General features: G+C 40.9%; 1 protein-coding gene across 4 annotated transcripts in view; it reads right to left on the reverse strand.

Annotated features, from left to right (window-relative positions):
- PTPN5 (protein tyrosine phosphatase non-receptor type 5) overlaps window positions 1–18,824 on the reverse strand; it is a 76,862-nt gene that overhangs the window by 38,282 nt on the left and 19,756 nt on the right. For all 4 annotated transcript variants that reach the window (XM_066551804.1, XM_066551806.1, XM_066551803.1 and 1 more), the window contains exon 2: window positions 16,067–16,177. In XM_066551804.1, the coding sequence (XP_066407901.1) occupies window positions 16,067–16,166 (100 nt within the window). In that variant the 5' untranslated portion in view covers window positions 16,167–16,177. The remainder of the gene's footprint in view (window positions 1–16,066; window positions 16,178–18,824) is intronic.

Consider the following 18,824-nt stretch of genomic DNA (forward strand, 5'->3'; position numbering starts at 1 on the left):
CCCACTACCTTTACCCCTAAATAATGGCACCAAGGCAGCAAAGCGACACTGAAATCCCTTTGGTATCTAACTGGAAGCCAGTTAGATCCTTCCCACGGTCCTTTGTAGGACTGCAAGCTTCAAACTCTTCTCTGTAACAGAACTCATGAAGAAATAAGCCTGACATACCATCAAGTTAAGTAAGAGGTCCAAGAAACTGGAACTATCCTCTCTGACACACTGGAAGACTCTTCACCAAGACTGAGCCTACACAGCAGCAACACAGGTGAGTTACTTAACTTGAGATGAATTTCAGCTTACAATTTCTAATGCTTTTAGTTTGCCTTAAGTGTATCCACCCTGGACTGTAAGAACAAGCTGAGCCAGGATGCAGGTATTCATAGCTGTGTGGGGAACAACTGAAATTTCTAACATTCAAGGATTCTACTTCAGAAAGTTGAGTATTTTTGCTAGAAAGATCACACTGGAAATATTTGTATTTCCTTCACACCGATTCATGGGTTGATATGCCCATCAAGGGAACTCAGCTGCTCAACAGTTCTCCAGTGACACTGTTTCAGGCTCTCTGAAGATTCAAGAGAACACCACCCCACAGCTTGCCTTTTTTGTGTGTTTGGTTGGGGAAATTCAGTGACAATGATGAACACTACAGCTTTAAAGTTGAGCTTTTAGTAAGTACAACCACTGATATAAAATACCTATTTATTATTGATTACTCTACGCAGAAAAATCTACTTCAGTCCTCTCTTCTGAAAGACAAACACAGAATTGGTAATAAAATACCACAACTTTTTCATCATTACTAAACTGCTTAGATAGGCACTACAATGGCCCCTCCCTAACAGTGAGATGGTTAATTTAACCTTGTGTGACAGAGGATAACCCACAATTATCAACTTGCCTTTGGGCTTATTTGTCCAAGGGAGGCAGGTGGCATGGGTAAACCCAGAAGCCTCCTTCTGAGGAAGGCAAGTGTTCACTGAGGAGTTCTTTGACAGTGCAGAGGAAAAGGAGTATCACCCACTTGCCAGGAAAAGTACTGTACACTTGCACTTTCCAAGCTCAGCTGGTGGAGTCTGGCTGCTGCTTATGCCAAACTCCAATTACCAAAAGGGAAAGACACGTCAAGAGAGAAAGAAAGGAAGAGGGAAAGTCGTGCAGAAAATCTGTGAGCAAGTCAGGCAGATAACCGAGGTCTACGTACTTCCAGCCCGATGCTTCTCCCCATTCACTGGCAACATTTCTTACAAACTTGAAGAAGAAACTTTCCTCTCTACCTGAAGTAAGTTCTGCTGAAAAGAATACACAGACACTTTGCCCTGCTGGGTGGGGGGGAACTGCGCATCTCTATCCATAAAGAACCTCTTCTCATCCCTGAGGGAACAGCAACCTGATGCCAGAGTGTGCAAGGAGAATAGCTGCCTTTCCACTCAGCAGCTCCCTGCTGAACTGCTGAGTCACACGTTTTCTCTGCTCTGAGTTCACACTGCTCCCACTCAGTCCACCTGCCACTTCATCTGGGATGGGTGGGAGGAGAGAAAGAGACGTGAAGGCAGAAAAAATGTTCATGTTCACCTAGGACCATTATTATGGTACTGTGGGGTCACATATAAAAGCAAGCCTGCAAGCTGCTAGAGAGGGATGGAGAAGAGAAATATCAGACTGCAAGAAAAACTGCCTCCCCCTCTTCTTCAACAGGAGACTGGCCATCAAACAAGCTGCAAACCTCATTTGATTCCCAATCAGTCACCCATGTTACGTGCCTGCCGATATGTTCTGTGAATTTCAGGGTGTGCACAAGGCTCTTTGCTGTGATTTAGAAGAGCTTTCAAGTTGCTGTGATTTTTTCCACAGTCCAACAGCTACTGTGTCATAATTGTCTGGCTGCCACAGGGAAGTGCCACAATGATGAGTGAAAATATCATCTGGATAGATTCCAGCTCCTAAGGGCATCTTCAGCTGAGTTGCTGCAGTGGAAATGTCCACCAGCTCCAACTTTTATCACGAAATAAGATGAAGAGAAAATCTTAGGCATTTTATTGCAGCTTTCATAAAACTCAAGCCTAACAAGAACCAACATCTCCTACTACCTGTTAAATTCTTGTGCAGAAAAGGGCTTCTACTAGCAATGGTGGGAAACATGCTTATCATGATTACAGAGGGTCCAGATTACCCTTAGGTTGAGTTGTACATATGGAAATAAACATTTAATTAAATTAGCAAGGTAGTATTTTTTCTGTGATCCGAATTCTGGACAGTACACTTTGTAAGTCTTGAAAAAAGAAAATGCCCAGAAGTTTCCTAATTTATTAAATTGATTTCTGAGAAACCACTTCTGAAACTAACTTTCAGACCACAAGAACAATTTTCAGACTAATGTTTAAGCCACTGCTACTGTTAGCAGACAAACTGAGGGCTTTTAAAGAGCTAAATAAAGATTTTGTTTTATTAAACACAATTAATGACTCTGAAAAAAGTAAGCCTGTTCTTCCCTGTGAGAAAGGATCTCACAGGGAGATTAGTTAACATTAACTAATGTTCAGTCTTACTTTTTAGTGATTCTAGTGCAAATCTCTGCAAATGTGCTCGTGCTCTACAGACCTGAAATACAAAGACAAAATCCACTCTCAGAGGGTGAAGTGTAATAGCATTAAAATGTCTTTCAATATCTACTTCCACTGTCCACTCCACAGAGAAGCTCACTGCAGTGTTGCTCTAGAAATAGTTCATGAAAAAATGATAACTGCAGAGGAAAAGAAATATGGGAAAAAGTAAAACTCAATCTTCTCAAAGTCCCCTGCTTTCATACAGTCTTTTTTTTTTTTTCCAAATAATCAAAAGAATTTGCAAAACACAATTTTAAAAGGCAGGATGCTAGCCTATGAAGTCATCCCTGGAGGGGAAAGGATACAGCCTGACACCAGAGATTTTGTTTTACTGAAGGGTGAGTCTGGGGGACTTCATTTGATCTGTCACCAAACCCTTCCTTTCTGGAAGAAACCAGATGTTCCAGACAGCACTCCTCTCATACCTGGGGCTCTATACACTGATACTGACTGCTTTATAATATATCTAACCCACTTAGTAAGAGAAAAGGTAATTTACCTGATCTTCTCACCAAGTCTGTAGTCCATAACAGCTCATATGAAACAGAGCTCCTAGGAAAAGGCAGCTCAGGATACCTCAGCTGCCACCACTCTGAATTGGGTGTGAGCCTCACTTAGATGGGAGCAAGAAAAAAAATCCTTGGGCTCTCTGCTCTGGAAAGACAGCAAAGAGGAATCACTAGGAGCCACAAGAAGCAGTAAGGGACTGTCAGATAAAGCAACCATATGGGAAGTACATGGGAGCTCCTGTACCATCTGTAGGGTCTCACTGCCAGGGTCCTACACTCATTGCAAACTGCTATGTCTCTACTAATAATGGAGAAGTTGCTCTTAATTCCCAGAACAAGACTAGTTATGCCTTTGTCCACATCTAAATCATACTCCCACTACTAAGTCAAATACACAATGGCTCTCCTAATGCTCACAGGTCTTAACCACAAGATGTGTTGTTAGGCAATGTCCTCTTTCCTTTTGTCCATTTCTCAAGGTGGCCAGGGCCCTTAGAGCAGTGTTTGCTTCAAAACAAAATGTTAAATATGGTGCAAAATTACAGCTCTTGAGTGAATGCAGACCCTCAGAGGGCAGAGACACTGAATATTAACTTGTAATTCACCCACACATAATTAGCAATTGCCATCTTTCAATCAGGGCTCAATTCAAAGCTTCTTTTGTTTGATTTTGTCTTTTCTCCTTTCCTCTTAACCTTCTTACAGAAGGTCCATCTGATTAGCACTGAATATTGGATACAATTTAATATTTTTAAAAATAAAGAATAGATTTCTTATGCTGGTTTCTTCACTGAACAATTTCAAGTGCCTGGTGATAATTTTGGAGCTGCCTTGAGCTTTTGTAAACAGACCACAAGTTGACTTTCAGTGGAGTTGGTTGTCCCAAATTAATCCCAGGCTGCAAGCTCCCTTTAACACTGAAAATGGAAACCCACAAAGCAGCTCTGTAATTCCACAGTTAAAGAGATAAAGGCTTAGACTGCTCATGAATCAGCCTTGCACAGGCAGCAAGAACTGGCAGTGGTGCAGCAATGCAGAGCAAAATGTACAGGCTTGAACTCTCTGAAACAGGATAACCAACTGTCCCCTTTCAAACCCTAATTATACCTTTTGTGCCTTTACACTTTAAGTACAGGATATACTTAAATGTGCCTGAATGCATAATCAAAGAATAGCAATAATTTAAGAACCAGACAAACATCCTCTTCAATAAAAGAGTGATTCTGACAATGAAAAGAAACAAGCATATTCTGGTGTCACACACTTTTGAAAGTATTTGCTATTCATGCCACTACAATCTGAATTGGTGTTGCCACACTGCTATTGTTGAAAAAAAAAAGGAAGGATATTTATTTTCTTAATAAATTTTAGAGTACTTCTACAGTCATTATGCTAATACCACTGTGTGTTTCTAATGTCTCCTCAGTGACTGGCCTGGTATTCTTTAGGTATTAGATCTGCTTTCTATCTGGTGAATGAGAAGGTTTGCACCTTGAAGCAGAGGGGTGATTTGCTGGCTTCCTGTCAGGTTCAGATGGGAATGTTTTGATGTCATTCATTTGGGGATAGCCTGCTTTACTAAGTGACTCAAATCTTATGCCTGGAGCCTTCACAAAAAAATCGTTTAGGAAAGCCAGTATCACATTCATTTCAAAGACATTCTCTTTCCTGAGCAAAGTAAATTATATCAAGACCAGTCCCAACAATCATCTTCAGCCACAAACCTGATACAAGCCCCAAGGGTATTATGCCAAGTATAAGCATTTTGTTTTCTTTCACGCATTTAAAAAGGCTATGCTTGCACAGTTTGGCTGCCTCAGAATGCAACACTATCACTCAGACCCTCGAATTAATCTTTGAAATAAATACTTGTAGAGATAAGAGTGTGGACATCCACAAACAGGACCAATTTTGTCTCTGTATCAGAGCCTTATTTCAACTCAGGGCTACACTGTTATGGGCCCTAATGGAAACACAGCACAATTAAATAACATTGTTTGCAGTTCAGTACTCTGCTACCTCTGTAACTGCAGTCCCTTCATGTTACAGGCATGCTTAGGTTACTAAAATGTCACAGGAACAACAGTTTTAAGCTCTCCTTCTCCCTAGCTATCACACAGGAACACAAAAAGTGAACAATTCGAGTAGAAAGTGGTAATAGTCCTGGGTCTAGTCTATCTGGGTTCCTGTATGTGCTCATCAACACAGATACACAGCCTTAAATAGTAAACTAAAAAGATGCAACAGCTTGTCTTCTCATCCTCTTCCCAGGGAGGAAACATGCACTGAGCAATGTTTTGTCTAGATAGATAAGCAGACATGCACAAGTTGTTACAGCTCTCTGTTGGAGAAGGTGACGCAAAAAAAGCACATGCTGGTGATGAGCTTTACAATTCTTCCGGGAGGATTTTGCACCACTTGTCTGCAATCCTGAGCTTCACTCTACAAAACAACCCAGAGAAACAAACCTCTCATGGACTCATGCATGTCCCAAGGCTCCACTCCACCTCACATCACACAGCCTCATGTTGAGTCACTGTAGCAAGAGCTGACATTAATCAACAGGTCACCAAGCTGGCAAGCAAACACCATTTTGGGTCATGCATCAGCAGAGCATTTCTACTTCTGGCTCCACACTGGGATCACAGACAGCCTAGGGATTTTCATTCTGTACTCCAGCAAATGTTGCAGAAATGACAATGATCTGAGCTTGCATGGAAGCAGGTGCAGGTATGCTGCATGTGTGGGAGGCACACTTAAAACCTCCCCATGCTTCAGGTATAAAAGCCATCATCGTGTGTCCTATTTTGAGGATGAAAAGACAGGAATTTAGCTCCTCAACTATGCAACACAAATTTGGACTATTAAAAAACATCGTTTTGTCAGGTCTTGATTGGAGCATTTCTTTCTTTTCAGAAGCTCCTGATTTCATAACATTTATAATTCAGGTCACCACAAAGGCACCAAACTTATTCTTACAGACTCCTAGTTGTCCCACAGTTTTGTCTCCATGTTGAAATACGCTGTGTATATTGCATATTTTGGAATTTGAGTAGTCAATTGCTTCCCTTAGGATGCTCTTTCTGAAGTGTGGGTGACAGTATATGTCAATGGGAAGAAAGATTTCATCCACAGAGCTGTATTTCTGCTATGCTATCCAGAACACTTCATCTGCATTAACAGGAGATGCCAAACGCCTCATACCAAGTCTCCTCCCACACTTGACTTCAATATGAAGAATAAAGTACTGAGTAATCTTGTAAATCTCATTCTTAGCTTCTAAAGACCAGAGCAGCACTTCCAAACCACCCCACCTCTGTCTTCCTCCACATTAGCTTAAGATTCTACTAAAAGAATTTTTTTTGTTTGCACCTCTCATCTCCCAATGCCAATTACATACAACAAAACTGCTTGGTCCTTTCCTGAGGGTTTGTGTAGAAGGTTTTGGTGGCAGGGTGTGGGGGGGCAAGGGTACAAGGATGGCTTCCTTTGAGAAGCTTCCCCATGTCTGACAGTTCTAGTGCCAGCCAGCTGGCCAAGGCCAAGCACATCAGATGGTAGGAATGCTGCTGGGATAATCTGTTTAAGGAGAATAAAGTTAGGGCACAGAAACAAATGCTGAATGGCTATGGAAGAATGGAGTGAGATTATCTGAGAGGAGCAGCCCTGCAGATACCTGGGTCAGTGCAGGAGGGGCAGGAGGTGCCGGAGCTGGGATTCCCCTGCAGCCCATGGAGGAGCAGAGATCTGCCTGCAGCCTCTGGAGGAGCCCATGGCAGAGCAGGCACATGCCCAAAAGAAGGTTGTGACTCCATGGTCAGCCCATGCTGGAGCAGGGGGGCCTGCAGAGCCAAGGAGAGAGGAGCCCATTCTGGAGCAGCCTGTTCCCAAGGGACCACAGCTGCTGGCAGGAACCCACACTGGAGCAGTTCATGAGGGACTGCAGCCCATGGGGAGGGCTCACACCGGAGGAGTTATTGGAAGAGTGCCCCCCTTGGGAGGGAGGGACCACATGCTGGAGGAAGGGGAAGAACTCTTTTTTCCTGAGGAGGAAGCAGAGGCAGAAACAACATGAGATGAACTGAATGATAACCCCCATTCTCCATCTCCCTGAACCAATAAGAGAGAGGAGATAGGGAAGCAGGAATGAAGTTAAGACCAAGGAGGGAGGGGTAGGAGGAAGGTGTTTTTGAGACTTGTTTTACTTCTCATTATCTGCTCTGATTTTGATTGGCAATAAATTCAACTAATTTCCCTGAGTTTTGCCTGTGACAGTAACTGGGGAGTGATCTCTCCCAGTCCTTATCTCAACTCATCAGCCACTTGTTATATTTTCCCTCCCTTATGCAGTTCAGAGTAGCGGGGAGAGTGGCTTTGGTGGGTGCCTGGCATCTAGCAAAGGTCAAATCACCACAATAGCATTATTTATGCTGGAAAGATCATAAAAAGAATGGGAAAGAGCAACATTTTATCCATGGCCCAGGTAGAAGCCCTGTGATCTATTTCAGATATGCTGAGCAGAGGCACAGAAGACAAAAGAGTAAGCAGGGCAGTATCAAGTCCTATTTTTGAGGGATAACTGTAACATCATAGTTCATCCTTTCATCTCCACAGATCTTGAAATGATCTTATCAGCTGAACAGACAACAGCATCCCTAAATCCATATGCGCATCCAATAGGAGTAGCACTTTAGTAGTGTGTAAAAAAGCCTCAAGAATAAAGGAAGCTTCACCTTAGAGCTGTTACAAAAGCATTTTTCTGTACAGAAAAATAACACAGGCTCTTCAGTATGCTGGCAAAGAACATTCAGAACCTATCAGTACCAGTGAGCACACAGGAAGCTAAAAGAGGTCATTTTGAGAATGCCTGCACAAACCTGACAGAAAGAAAAATAACCTATTCTGAAAAATAGGACTGTATTTGTCTTTGTCTCCCACAGAAGGCATACAAAATGGAAGGCATTTAGTGTCTTTCAGGAGTGCCATCCCTCTTATCAAAAGGCTGCAAAATTGGTCAGATAAAACTTTGACCTGTTTCAGCTGATATGTTGCCTGTGCAAGGAAGTTGGGACCAAGTCTTACAGTCTAATCAGGTTCTCTTCAATTTCTGTAAGAGACCTTTTTGGCATACACAGAGGTAAAGGCATTCAAACTGCTAAAGACTCTGCAAAGCAGCAGCTTTGGACTGTCATTTGAAGGTCAGCCTCCAACACACAGTATTTATTTTTCTATTGTTAAACAACCTGAGTAGAAAGGACTTTTGCTAGAATATGTTAGTTAATTGAATCTGGAACATTAACAGGTTTTTCACAACACTGTAGTATTTTTTCTATGAAAAGCAATGAAAAAATGGTTCTATTTAAAAGTGGTAATAGCTGTAGTCTTTGAACATATGCTTAATGAATAAATCTGTTTGGAAAAAGCCTTGTGTGTATTGGAGGGAGGTAGTATGTTTGTTCTCACTTAAAGTGTGCCATGGTGGCAATCATCAACAGCAAATGGCATCTATTGTTGGGACTAAAAAAAATTTCATTTGGCCTTTTACTTTCAGGTGAAATTGCTCTTTTGAATAACACATTTTTTTAGCTAAACAGCTGAGTTGAAAATAAAGCAATAGCAGATCCATGTCATTAAGGACACCTTTTAAACTCTTTGGTAGGTGCAAAGAACCGCAACATAGTAATATCCAGGCAGCTTGCTGCCACAGCATGGGGTGCAGCACACAGAAAGCCTACAGCTCACAGGGAAGAGGCATTCAGAGCCCATGGGGAGAACAGCCAAACGACCCAGTGCTACCACATACTGCAGTGGTGGGTGCAATCCCAAGGATGAAATTATATAGGATACAGCAAATCATGGGACCTGAGCAGAATAGACTCTGTAAGCTTAAATGACAACCAAAAAACTGGGATGAAAAACACATGAGAACAAACTCAACCTACTGTGTTGCCATTTGCATGAGCAGGTGGATGAATTTAATAAGCCCGTAGATTTGTTTGTGAAATTCAAATGCCAATTCCATACACTGGGAAGTGTGAAAAACATCCACAGTCAAGCTAGAGCTGGCTGGGTATTTTTAAAGGAAGCTTGACAGATGTTGTGAAAATGTACTGCAAAAGAGTCAAACCTGTCAGTATTTACTCTTCTTTTGAAGAGCTCCATGTTCCTCTCATGGAGTGCCTGAATCTCTCCTTTCTCCACTTAAACTGATAGTTTAAGCTCCTCAGTTCCACTCTGAATGCTCCAAAGGAAGCTTCACTCCCCTTCCTGTTCTATTTTTCAATAACATGCTTGACTACAACTCCCTTTTTGCAACACAGCCAGATCTCAGTTGGAAAGTTCATTTTGTGGTGAAAGAGCCACAGGGAACTCTCAAGCTGCATTCAACCAAATCTCCTGGTGCAACATACTGCAGTTGGAAATCTAACAAATCTAATGGGTGAGACCATAACATGATCTTCTCTTCTTTGACAACTCTTCTAGCAGGGTTGGGAGACTGCTTCAGCCAAGCACAAGCCAATGCCTCCTCTCCATCAGTGTTTCTAACTTGTCAATCCTTGCAGTCCCTCCTCTCTCCTTTTAGAGTTTTCCTTGTGAAGATACAGAGAAAGCCCAGATCTTAACACAGATCAGAGACCATGTGTAGGTGGAAAGAGATAACAAACACAGCAAGTCTTAGGTTCCCAAGATTTCTTTTCCAAGACAGAACAGTGATACAATGAAGAAAACATTTCACCATTAAAACCCCTAATTCTTGAGGTCAGCACTCCACAACTGCTCACCTCTTAATGCTGTCCTTACTGAAGTACTTTGTCTATTGAGACTTCTTGCACTTCCCCATGGTGATATCACCAGCAGGCATAAGGAAGCATGAAACCTCAGTCAGCAAGCTAGTAAGGCAGAGGTCAAGAAACCATGATTTCCAGAAACAGTAGAGGTTTGAGATATGGTGGCAACAATAGATTTCCAAAGGGTGTCAAACTTATCTTCTGTGACAGCCCCTGTTGCTGAAGAACATGCTTAGAAAAATAAGTTAATAAAGCTGTTGCATATGGACCATGTGACGTGTCAGCAGAGTTCTGTTCTCAAAAATGACTACTTGTTTTACCAGGCTGATTTTCAGCTTATTTCAGCTATGATTAGTTTGTCCATTAATTAATCAGTTAGTCCACCAAACCAAACCAGTGCCCATGAGGCATGCATATAATTTAGTATGTAACAACATGTGCAAAATACTTCACTGTTTTGGATGTCACATCCCTGAAGCAGGGATACTCTACAGTATTTTTTACTTAAAAATGTGTGTTCTACGGCATTAAACTCGGTCCTACAAAACCACTAGACAATTGATTTGCAACAATAAGCAGAGAAAGGAGAAGATAAAACACAGATGGCAAAAGAAGGTGTATGTTTGGGATTAATGGAAAAGAGAATATCTGATAAGAGAGGAAAGAAGGAAAATAAATACAAGGCCATAGAAGAGAAGCCCACAGGAGGAGGAGGAGGAGTGTGAAAAGCCTGACAGAAGGACTGAGTGGAGACTAAAAACAGCATCTGGCAGTAGCTCAACTCAAACAAGGTAGCATATGCAAGAAGTACAGCATACTGAAAACTTCCTTCCTCTTGAGGATTAAATAACCTCAGAATTAAGAAAGAGAGAGTCTTCCCTCCCTCTCCTCTGAAATATCTTGCTCTAAACTCTGAAACAGAAAAAAAAATATGGTTAGACTTTTTGGTGATTGCTATTTCCCAATTACAACTGTGAGCTCTTACTTAAAATTTTCAGGCATGAAGTCAGAAGTCAGGCACAATTTTGATTCATTTTTCTAGTGGGAAACATGATAGTGGGTTTCTCATGCCTAACAGACTTAGGGCATCAAGAGGCCAGATTTTTGAAAGGCCTAGGAAAATTTTCAAAAGCTCCAATGCCCCTAGATAGAGCCCTAGTTCTGCTGAAACAATAATTGCTCCTCAAAAGATAGGCCCAAGTTTCATTTTCAAAAGCAGCTTAAAAATATGGATTACACTGACAGTGAGAGAACACCACAGGGTTGTTTTTGAAACTGAGACTGACATGGTTTTCAAACTGCTGCCTACCATGTGCTTTTGCTTTCTTTTAATTGTGCTTGTGAATACAGTACAGAAATGTGTCTGCTGTCACTCACAATTAAGAAAATACAGGTACAGTTGTGAGAACATCAAATACTACAAACTGGGCGGTGTGAGGACAGCCCAGCATTCCAAATCTCACACTGCAAGTGACGTTTATGCTATTTGCACCTGCACAAAAGCATAGCAAGTCCCACGTGGGGAAGAGTTACTGTGCTGGCCAGTTCTGTCAGCTCTCACAGGGGTGAAACATGGCCTTACAGGTAGACATGCCCAGGTGAGCAATGCAACTTCAGGGTATATCCCCCCATGTCCCACCTCTTTTGTGTCATGATGCACAGGCTGCCACATCTACATCTGACTGCACAGCAGGAACAAACTACAACCACAGTCCTTCACCCTGTGACCATCTGGAGCAGGGCTGTAACTGGAGTTTGCTGTTGCTCTCCTCAGGTCCATATGCCCATATTTCCTTTACCAGAACACAGGAAGGCAAAAACAAAAAGTTGGTGCCACCAGACCTCACTCTAACAAAACTCACCTGGCCAAATTTATATTCTGTGACAGTCTCTATTGCCAAAGAACATGCTTAAAAGGTAGGACCTACACACAGAGGCATGAGCAATGAGGGGACAACTGTCCTAATATGAATGATGAAAGGAGGATTGGCAGAACAGCCCTGAATAATCCCTGGAGGGCAATGACAGCCCAGAGATACATTTTGCTGCCTGTGTAGCAGTGGAGACACAGTGGAATGTATTTTCACCTTGGATTTAGGATACCAATCTCCATAGGGATGTATAGAAAATGTTTTAAGAACCCCAGACTCTGTGATCTACCTTTGAAATACAGCTGCCTGCCTGCTAGAGGTCCTGGATCTTATCATATTAATTATGTCCCAATGTTTTTTCAGTATATGCTCATCATTCTCTGTACATCATTAAACTTTTCAAATTATATTCTTGTATTAAGGTTTGAAGAGTGAAACCCAGGAACACATCAGCAAATGATTCTGTTGTGTTTTCATGCAGTATGCCTGAAAGGTATAGAAAAATTCCAGCTTTCACTGGAACTTCTTCAGAAAGCAAATAATGAGTTCCCTTAAATGCCATATGAAATCCCAGTGTGAATAGCAAAGTAATACCCTGGGTATTCAACAATAAGATAGCCTTGATGTTGTGACTGCTGTGCTGAGCTAATGGGGCTGGCAGAGGAGTAAACATACATCAGGGAACACCAACATGGTCAAGCCTTTAAATTACAAATGCCAGTTTACCAATTACCTTTACTTAGTGTGAAGCAAGATAATTTTACACAGAGCGCAGAAGGAGAATGAAGATCATCAAGTCAACTCACCGCCTGTCTAGCTTGAGAAAGGATCAAGTGTAAAAAGGATTAACAGGAAAAAATCCCCCAAAACCCAAGAACTTATTCAGCCCTTAATAAAGATATGATAATACTGAAAGAATCTGTATTAAAACTGTTCTAAATCAATAGAACTATTTAAATCAATAGGACCATAGAACTAAAACTGGCACATGATAATTTACCAGACAGATGCTTGTCAAAAAGAATGGACTGATTTTCAATTTAACTATTGATTGAAATCGGGGTCCCTAACTTGTAGAGAGCGTTCCTTGGCACTGCAAACTGCCTCATCCTCATTATCTCTCTGATTCTTAAATGCTATTAAGAGATTAACTGAGATTTTAATTGGTTTAATTTTCTACAGTGTTTTGTGTACACTCTGCAGAATAAACTTGTTTTAAGAAAGATTTGACTGAAAGGCTTCAAATTCAAACTGTCAACCCAAGTGCACACTCCTTCAGAAATAGCATGTTAATTTTGCTCATCCCCACAGACTCATGTGACCTCTTTCATCTGTATCCTCTTTCCCACCCGCACAAGAGCAGCTCGTGGCTCTGTCGTGCAGCTACAGGAAAACTTTTCAAGCCTCCAGAAACACCATCCAGCTTCATTTCACTCACTCTGTTTTTTGCTTCATGCACTGTGCTGGATGTGAGCATGCAAGCATGAAGCAGTTCAGTGAAATAAGTGGACTTATGATTATTTAAAATGACCATTTTTCAATCTAGTCCATAATTTTATGGCTTCACCATCTGTATTAACTGGCTGGCATAAACACATTCTAAGAGTTTCCAAAGAAATCTTCCAGAATTTTAATTTGCCCTCCAACCTACCCTAATCAAGCCATGCCTTAGAAGTTTCTCATCAGCTCCTATGCCCTGCAATGCAAGCAATATTTTCTTTGTATGAATGTAATTGATTGCTCAACCTAAGCACTACAACATTGAAGTGACCTTTGGCCACACTCTGCATTGTATTTTATGCAATACTGAAGTTTATTATTGTGTTTCTGACAGCTGAACTTTTTTAGCCTTTTCTTTGCCAAATTTGAAACAAGGGCCAGTCTACAGTCCTATGACAATGCCTGGAGAATGATTTCTACTTCAAGCATTCATTGGAGCATCTTCCATCAGATTAAAGAGATGGATTTAAATTTTTTACACCTGAGCCTTTGCTGAAATTAGCATCACTGATACTTTTTAAGTGCCTTTGCATCTTGGGCAGTCTGCTCAGCCACCTCAGACTGAGGCCTTTCCAGGGTAATTTTCATCAAGCACACTTGCCAGGGGTAGCCTCCAGACACAGAATTCCTCCCATCGTGCTTTAGCAATGCTTCCATGCTGGCTCTACCAAGTTAACAGGAAAGTGCATGACCTTCAACTCACATTCAGTTGGGAAGTTTCAGCACAGTTTCTTTGCTGGAACTATTCCACTTTGATGTCACATGTTAAATGATTGTCGATCTTTTCTTTCTCCCCTCCCACACCAGGTTGTTCCAGGCTAAGCTTTTCTGCAAGGCAGAACTACCCACGCCTTACTCTGCAATAAAAACAAAACTGCTTGAAAAACTTCCCTTTGTGTTGCCCACATATAAAGTGTAAGCCAGTATTCACTGCTGGATTAAAGATCTTTTCTATGAACAACCTGCAGGCTCAGTGCATGAACACTGGGTATTTTGGCCTCGAGATGAGAGAAGGGCAGGGTCAAAGACAAAGCAAAGACACAAGGGGAAGAAGTGAAGACCCTTATAAACCAGAAGGAGAAAAAGTAATAATTAATAAATAAATAGTGTTATTCTGCCAGAACCATTCACACATTTTCCCCCAAAAGCAGTCATATTGGCAGATGGGAAATAGAAAGTGAAACATGGAAGAGCTCTGAACATACTCAGTAGCCCTAAGAATCATATACTGGATTTATAGCACATAAAATTTTTTTTAGCTATCCAGCTAAAAACAGAGGGGGTGTGGTTTCTGTGTTGGTGGATGGAACAAATTTACCTTAACTCTATACTTTTAACTACATTTTACTACAAATTTCAGTAAGGGGATAAATTGGATAAGCACAGTGAAGTGACTTCTGAATTCCTTGTTTCGTATAGCAGCAGAATGGTGCTCATGTCTTGCTTTGAAATTAATATAGTCTATAAGTGTCATGTAACAAATTATCATGCTTTTACTTATGCCAAACTATCAAGAATAAGTGCTTTGAGGCAAAATGTGTATTTGTCATTTATTGTATGTTTGCACATGTCCTAACACAATGAGACTTGCAATTATTTTGCATAATTACCCACCACGTCAATAAAAACCTCACCATCTCATTGATGTTTCATGGCCTTGGTTTAACCCTGACCTCAAATGATCTGGACAAGTTTGTAAAAAACACCAAAATGTGTAACACTAACATGACTCTCTGAGCTTACAGAAACGACAGCACCTCCTTTCTGCCTTTCAGTCAAATCAAATGAGTGGCAGACATTGATTTTCAATTGTCCAAATCTGACCACTTATATCTAATTTGTAAAGAAGATGGGAATACCCAGGAATAATACCTCTAAGTTACCTAAAGTTTTTCAGGATTCTTGCATAAATAAGATTACACCTCAAAGTTTTTTTTAGCAGTAAATTATACATAAAGAACTCATTCCCCCACAGCTTATTTGCATAGAGCACATGCTTTTGCCCTCCAAACATCCCCTAATGAAGGTTTTCAGCATCCTCTTTCCACAAGCTGGGTCTTCATTGCAGAGGGGAGTTGATACCAAGGGCCCACCCACGTCAGATGCACTGGCTCCTCCAGCATAAAAACAACCAGAAACTGCAACAGTCTGCAAGGAGGTACCAAAGGCCAGTCCAGGGGCAGCATTAACTGCAACCAGTAAATAAATCAGGTAACCAACCAATAAAACCAAAAAAGGTTTATCTACACTGGATGCAGGATTCAAAGCCCTAGTTGCTCTAAGAGCCCTCACTATGCAGACAGGATACACTTTCCTGTAAGAGACAGAATATATTTAGAAACAAGTCCAGAATGGCTTAAAAACACCTACTTCCTTGATGATTAAACAAAACTAATTTATTTACAGTTTACCATGAATCAATTATAAAGAAAGAAGAAAAAATGCTTGAAACAGCTATGGACTGGATTTGAAAGGACTTCCCAAAGAGCTTTTAAGAGACAAAGGCTTAATCCTCTAGGTCACCTTAGAATTCCAATCTAGAAAGAATTGCATAGGCATCAAGTAGACAGTGGAGGTAAAATGGACTCTGAATGATGTGAGAACCACAGCTAGGCTAAAATATAAACTCCACCATGAAAAGACTTACCAAAAACTACCTTCCATGCTAACTAGGCTTTGCAAAATACTTAAAACCTGAAAATTAGGATAAGTTCTTAAGGACTGTATGGCAGTGTTTTTCATCTGTACTGAAGTGACAGCATGATAATTCTCATCTTCCTTGTCTTACTTACCATCTGACTTGCACTCAGTCCTTTCAGTCACATAGTAACTTGGTTCCAATGCCTGCTCCAGGACAGATGGTCCTCTGGGATTATCATTTACGTCCTTCATGCACTAGAATCCTGAAAAATAAAGGAAAAATCTAAGCTTTAATGCTATCAGATGTCTAAGAACCATTCAGGACTTTTACACACAATTCTTCTTGACAATAAATTCTAAAAGACCGTGACGAGCTGCTCATCCATAAAGAAAGAGTCAACCCACTAATGTGTGGGGTGAGGTGAAACATGGAAAGGAGATCAAATATATTGCCATATTATCATTGATGAACGTGCTTTTGCTTATTGCCTACATAAAGGAACTGCAATCTACCAGAACCAAAGGGTACGTACCATAAAATGTTTTAATAGTTAAGGAAAAGGAGGCAATCCATAAACTAAGCTCTCTTAAGAGCCATCTGCACCATATGGGAAAAGCATTCAGCTGAAATCATGACTTCCCATTTCACTAAAATCTCCAAGAGGGCTTAAAGGTCTGAATACAAGACAAAAGCCCTTTTTTTGTGAAGGACTGTTGAATATGTCATACTTATCACACAGTGGGGCTAACTGAACACATAATTTGGGAACAGTCCATCACAACCTCAGAGACCATGTGCCCAACATACCAGTAAAAGCATGGCAAAAACATGGGCAGAGGATCATGCAGGCAGGTGGAAAGAAATTCACCCCTAACAAACTGCAAGGACTTTTTCCTCCTTCCCACATTCAGCTAAAGGAGAGGCCAGAGATGCCTTTTTTTGTCCATATGATAAAGTGCTCTGCCTTCGAAGCTTATGTGATTTGTCATCTACTTCTAAAGGACCTTGCACTGTGAACATCAGGCCAGTTCATTCAACCTCTTCCCAAGTCCACAGAGACAAACAAAACTCTTTATATTGATACCAGTACTCTGTGCCTCACAAACCCAATCAAGAAATCTCCTAAGAACATGAGTTTAAAGAGCTAAATTCTGAAAGTGTTCTCTCTTACAGAGGTACTGTTAAAATCCTTTAGAAAGATGATGAAATGATTTAGAAATGATCTTTCTGGTTCTGAACAGGCTAATAAATCCAAGATTACTTAGATATGCAGACCATATCTCCTCTGCCACTGGGACACAAGGTGCTCCCTGCATATAGAGCGGCACAGTTGTATGTTAAAGAACATTTAAAACTAAGTCACATCCTTAGAAGACACCAGCATACAAAAAGACACCATCTAGGTAAAAGCAAAACAGCAGAGTAATGTGTGAGGCACTCCACAAAACATCTCCTGATGCAATATAGCACATCTTAGAGCACTAAGCTATCCTCTGCTACCCAGGACAGGATTACTAAGGGATGAAACTGGCTGTAAAGGCCTGCATACATGCTGTCTCTTTCCCTTGTAGTAATACAAACATTGTAAGTCCAAGAATAAGAATTACTGTCTGTGTACACAGTGTGTCTCCAAACATAATCCCAAAGTTATTCCTAAAACCAGAAAATAATAAGAATACATCATACAGATGGTATTTATACTTTTATAGTCACTTAGAAACACCTCTCCTTCCTTCCCAGGAAAATATTACCACTGATTATTTTCAGCTAAATGTTTTTGTTAAGTTAGTTTTCTGATGTGATCTCTCCTGTCCAAGCTCAAACCAGAAAAGATGCGTTGCAGGCGAGTCCCAAAGTCAACCTTCTTTTACAGAGCAAGTGCTACTAAAAACAACTTAAAAGCCCCATGAAAAGATGGTGTGGACAGTTCTGAGTCTACCATCAGCGCCTCCACTGCCCCTCAAACTTGTCAAGGACATAATTGCTAGTTGTGTGCAACAACTCCTGAGAAACAGGTTTTGTAATGCTCTCATGTCCCTCCAGCAAAACTGCTGTGAGGCGCAGAACCAAGAAGTAACTGGATTTCATGGACTTTGTGTCTTTTGGCTTGCTACTGAAGGCCAAATTGCATCCCTAAACTGCACCTTATTAGTGATCTAATAAAGGATGTTATACCTTTCTACACAGCACTTCTTGTCTTGACACAAAGGGCTCTGGTATCTGAACAGGTTGCCCCAGCAAGCAAAGGTTATCGCTTCTGCTAAATGGAAATGTAATTAACTCTGCATGCCCTCAGTCCACTGCAAACAGAAGACAAGAGCTAAGATTCAAGACAAGACAAGATTCAAGCCAGAAGTGGTTTGTACTTTTGAAAAAGCAGAGAAAAAATGTTTGCATTTAGTTACTGTGGTTACACAAGGTAACCCAACCACACACAGTTTTTAGCATAGAGTGTTACAATGACAGTAGCCCCAAATGCTTTCTTTGACCTCCCTTGGTGCCTGCAGTTCACCACAATATTCAAGTACTGGTATATAACTGTTTTCTTTACACACTGTGTACAAAGAACTCGGTGTCACAACATTTCCAGAGAGGCCAAACAAATAAGAATTAATGTTGAAGATCTGTACTCTTCTAGAAAGCGAGAGTTGCCTCTTCCTAAACTATATTCTACTGTTGTATTCTGCATTCAGTGCAGGTGCCTTGCCAGACTTCAGACTTAATTCTTATTAATATAATAAATTATTAATAATAATTTATACTGCCTCCAAACTCAAGCATTCCTCCTCTGCTTCCTCTCTTCCCATTGTTTAATTTAGGGACAGGTGTAGTTTTACACCGGTGAAAGAAATACCCATCTATTGCCTAATATGTCCTGCATTTCTGCCTCTCCAACAGCACGTGAATGA

Source organism: Molothrus aeneus, chromosome 6 (assembly GCF_037042795.1).
Source record: "Molothrus aeneus isolate 106 chromosome 6, BPBGC_Maene_1.0, whole genome shotgun sequence".
Taxonomy (NCBI): domain Eukaryota; kingdom Metazoa; phylum Chordata; class Aves; order Passeriformes; family Icteridae; genus Molothrus; species Molothrus aeneus.